This window comes from Oncorhynchus clarkii, chromosome 2, assembly GCF_045791955.1.
Source record: "Oncorhynchus clarkii lewisi isolate Uvic-CL-2024 chromosome 2, UVic_Ocla_1.0, whole genome shotgun sequence".
In the NCBI taxonomy this organism is placed as follows: Eukaryota; Metazoa; Chordata; class Actinopteri; order Salmoniformes; family Salmonidae; genus Oncorhynchus; species Oncorhynchus clarkii.
Window position 1 is genome coordinate 36,936,866 of NC_092148.1, and position 4,727 is coordinate 36,941,592.

The 4,727-nt window shown below is 38.9% G+C and overlaps 1 protein-coding gene across 2 annotated transcripts; it reads left to right on the forward strand.

Moving 5' to 3' along the window:
• The first annotated feature begins 284 nt into the window (after positions 1-284).
• On the forward strand, positions 285-4,215 carry LOC139367605 (stathmin-like). 2 transcript variants are annotated; one of them, XM_071105871.1, is made up of 5 exons: positions 285-1,271; positions 2,810-2,853; positions 3,093-3,259; positions 3,417-3,608; positions 3,798-4,215. In XM_071105871.1, the coding sequence occupies exons 2-5, from the start codon at positions 2,838-2,840 to the stop codon at positions 3,855-3,857; spliced, it is 435 nt and encodes a 144-aa protein (XP_070961972.1). In that variant the 5' UTR covers positions 285-1,271; positions 2,810-2,837; the 3' UTR covers positions 3,858-4,215. The 2 variants fall into 2 exon arrangements, with proteins under 2 accessions (XP_070961972.1, XP_070961980.1); XM_071105879.1 differs by lacking the exon at positions 285-1,271 and adding an exon at positions 1,602-1,894.
• Positions 4,216-4,727: the final 512 nt, after the last annotated feature.

A 4,727-nucleotide genomic window follows, 5' to 3' on the forward strand; every position in this document is an offset into this window, starting at 1 on the left:
GTCCCAAGATAGAACTGGGGAATTTTGGCAGGCAAGAAAATAGCCTTGCTGATTCCCCCCCCCCCCTTCTAATGTCCTTACTTTTGTGGCTAGAGTCAAATACTTTCTGTGGCACACATAAAAGTTAAATACTTTCTATAGAACAAACTTCACATCAGGATAGGCAACAGCAATTAATAATTAATGTATGTGTGTGTGTTATATTAAACATAGAACAACTACTCTTCGAATAAGACATGGGAGAGATGACGAATTTTGGCAAAGAGATTTATTTATAGACTAATACACTTGAAACAAATAGCCAAACCGAAAACTGCAGACATTACTAGTGCTTCCCCCGCGATCAAACCGACATAAAAAAAATTAAAAGAAACGCAGCCTAACGTGATCAGAAATCACAACTAGCAAGCAAGTCGCAGCAATGAAGAATTGAGTGCGCGCGCGTTCACGCGATGGGGGGATTCTGGCACCGGGGAGTTTAACTGCACAACACCGGAACCCTCGCCAGACCTCGCTTGGTCTGTCTCGCAGACCCGAAAGTCCTCGCGATGTTGCGCCAGTGGGTTTAGAAGAATGAGTGATAGGTTTAGAAAGCTCGATAGCGTAACTATTTATGTTGATGTTGAGGCTACTGTATACATCTTGGGAACCCTGTCTCATGCTTTTGTTTTCATTCCAGCTGAGAACCTCGTTACATTATCCGTTCGTAAATGCACAGCGTTTCGCTCTCAGAGCGCACACTGGACGCCCTGGCCAAGAAGTAGGGTTGATCTGAGCGTTCTGACCTCACAACGGCAGTCAAGCGCCCAAGCTTTCTGGCTAAAGTTGACTAGTTTGCTAGCCATTTCTAGACACAAATGAGAACACCTCACTGATCATTGTAATCGCCCTATCAGAGCTAGTTAGGCTGTTTTCATGCTATCAATAGCGTTAGTGACTATCTGTGCTGCTAGCAACATTTGATTTAAAAATGTTTGCAAACCTTTATTGACACCTGTCATATTCAACGGTGTTGCGCGTTCGTAAATTCATCAGTTATTCTGCTCTCTGGCACACTCAAACGAGAGAGTTTTGACATCGGCGTAGATGGACAACATTAATTTACGAATGCACCCTAAATCGACATTATTGATTGGACGATTAGGACCAATGGGAGTAGAGAACGAGATGTGACGAGTTGACTTTTGTGCTTCGTTCCTATTTGTTGCGCTTTTTGTGCTGAGGCAGGCAGTGAAGAAGGCGCGACCACACCACTTTGTAAGCATTTGAAGGTAGGTAAAATGACGCTTTCAACGGTAATCATTGGAGATATATTGATGGCAGTCATTACGCTGTCAGTGATGTTTGTAATTTTTGGTGTAAGTAACTTAGTTGTCATTACAAATGTATGGTAATTGAGAATCATATAATGTAAGCTAGCTACCCTGAACAGCTACTATAGCTAGCTAACAAGCCCTAAGCTAACTTTAGCACACTGCTCGGTTTTATTTTTGGTCAAAAATTTTCTAAAGTTCCACGTTACACAAAAAAAATGTATTATACAATACATTATTGTATTTATCTTAAACGTAAACATTTGGGCGGGTTTTGCTACCCAGCGCATGACTGGTGGAGACTAGGTGGGTGTGATCACACTGCCTCGGTCTGCGCTTTTTCCCAATTCCTTTGTCGTCAGTCGACGATTAAACATTGACTTTCGACCCCACTAAGGACACATTGCTGTGCTTTAACTTACATGTGAAGAGGTGCTTCAGTCCGCCAACTGTTAAGATAGCTAGCTACAGTAGCTAGCTAATTTATTCAGGTTGTTAGCCAGTGTCTGCCCCTGCTGAGCTGACAGTGCAGCCGAGTCCATTGTCTCCTCAGCACCAGTTTGCTATTCGTGCATTTGAAGGTGGGTTGAGATGGATATCAGTGTCGGTGGCATTTGTCTGGCTATGTCACGTTAATGTGTGATATTGTATAATCTTTGATACTGTAATGATTCCTAATTGTGTAGTATTTGTTTTGAGTTTTTATGAAATTGAAATCTGTCGTGCTGTCATCGACATGAATAGGTTGCGATTACTGTTGGTCGTTTGTATTCAGCCTTTACTAGTGTTGGTTTCTTGTTTTGAAGCTGGTCTTAAGCGTAGGCACGCCTCGACCTTTAGCTAGGAATTGGCTTTAACTCAATAATTGCAATGATTGAATTTGAATGCTCTTCAATCTGACTGTCAATTCAGACTACACCTAGCTAAATTCATATTGTTCTCTGACCTGTATTCACAATGGTGCTTTATTGTCTTCGTGCAATAGTCAAATCCAATGTTGAGCAAGAAAACGTTACCTGCTGACATGATATTGCCATGCCAATGGCAAGGTAGAAGAAATTATATTTTAGTAAGCTTCATTTATGCTCTGGTATTTGTTCCTGATTAACAAGGATGGGAAGGACTTCATTTCCACGCCCTTTTTGTCTCCATTGAAATAAACTATTTTTAACATTTGCCAGCTCATGTTTTGAAAAGGTGCAGTAAGGCTACTTTGAAACCTATTCTCAATCATTTGCTGTATCACGTACATTCATGCTACATGTCTAACATTAATACAAGTGATCCATCTCCAACAGTCATTTTATGGACAGCAATAACCTCAATTGAATTATTACTTGGCACATATCAATGGCTCTCCACCTTCTGAATCAATAGTTGTCATTGCTTTTTTCAATCTGTGTTTCTGTTCATTCCTGATTAGCGCATGGATGCATCTTTGATGTATTGTCTTTCTGTCATTAAACCTATGGCTTTGTCTGTATTTTTCCTCCCAGGCATAGCAACCCTCAGTACTCTGCTGAAATGGCATCCTCTGGAGGTAAGTGTTAACATGACAGGCCTTTATTACACTATTACAATGAGCTCCAACAATATTGGGACAGTTACACACTTTTTTGTTTGTTTAGTGCCCAATAGAAATTAATGGTACATTTTGGAGTCACTTTTATGCAATCAGCTACACTATTGTATTGTTTAGGTGTTATGTTATTAATAACTCTGTTATTATCAGTTTGATACATACTTGTATCAACATTGATGGATTCACTATTTTCACAGAGATCCTGGTCAAGGAGTTGGACAAGCGTGCTTCAGGTCAAGCATTTGAGGTAATCTTGGCCCCCGATGCCAAGGGTGAAATCCCCCTACCTCCCCCGAAGGAGAAGAAGGAGATGTCCCTGGAGGAGATTCAGAAGAAACTGGAGGCTGCAGAGGAGAGACGCAAGGTACCTAGTCAGATATACACAAATAAGTATCAGGAAATGGAGCCGCATCCACGTTACAGGTTTAGTTAATTTATATTTTATTATTTTCTAGCACAGGTTTGGTCCCACTAGCCTACCACTAACTTACTGTGTGACTTTGATTTTCTAATTTGATCAGAGTCATGAGGCAGAGGTGCTGAAGCACTTAGCTGAGAAGAGAGAGCACGAGAAGGAAGTTCTGAAGAAAGCCATGGAAGAGAACAACAACTTCAGCAAGACGGCAGAGGAGAAGCTCAATCAGAAAATGGAAGCCAACAAAGAGAATCGCACGGCACGAATGGCAGCACTCAATGAGAAATTCAAGGAGAAGGTTGGCCTGCCATTTTTCTCAGTCATCTTGACGTAATTTTCTGCAATCCTGAACTTAAGAGAGAATTTCAAATTGAAAGGCCCAGGTTATGGAAATGGGATGTTGGTTGAAATTCCATGTACACTGTTCAAAGTTATACTTAACTAATCAGGATAACTTATGTGATTTTCATGTTTTTATTCATTCTAGGATAAGAAGCTTGAGGAGGTACGAAAGGCAAAGGAAACAAAACCAGAGGGGGAGAACTGATTTTCTTTTGTAATAATAAAAAAAAAACTTGTGCAAAGATATCTTTTTGTTCTGTTCAATGACAGTATTATATTTGTCATTGTTATAGTTTTATTCACCTTGTTTGGATTAGTTAGGCTGTCCATTGTTGCTTTTGTTGTGGATGTGTAAGTATTTCTTCCCCCACCTCCGGTAGATTTGTGTATTGCAGTTTATGACCTTTGAAATAAGCAGCGTTTTTACCTATAAGGAAGCATGCCACTGTTACGCATAGGTCCTTATCATTGTGAATTGCATAATATAAGTAAATCCTTATACCTTGTAAAACTGCGTTTATCTGATCTTAATAAAGTTGCAATTGTTCTTTAAAACCTCTAAAGGTCTTAGCCGTTGTGTGTGTGGGGGGGCTAACATATGATTTTATTTTTTAAAGATGGTCATACCATGGATTATTTAGCCTATTTGATTTTGATTTAATGATATTTAATTTGTCCTTTACTACTATATAGCCCATAGAAACGCATTGAATAACACATTCATAAATGGCATTAAAAAATGATTCAAAATTGAATCATAAGGAATAAGGTTATTAAGTGTCTGTTCTATATCTAGGAGATATAAGAAAGCTCAGGAAATATATATATGTATTAACACATTTAATCCCTTATTTTTGTTGGCATAAAACAACCTCCATACTTTTATTCGTTTGTATGGGTTACCTTCAGACAAGTCTATTATCCACTGTAAAAAACCACTGCTATTGCTTTTGAATATTTTGTTGACCTAAAATTTTAAATGTAAAGATTCAGATATTTGTTTGTTTGTTTGTTATTTGTTGATAGTGGTACTGGTAAATATAACGAACTGCTACAGTAAAAAAAGGCAAATCAT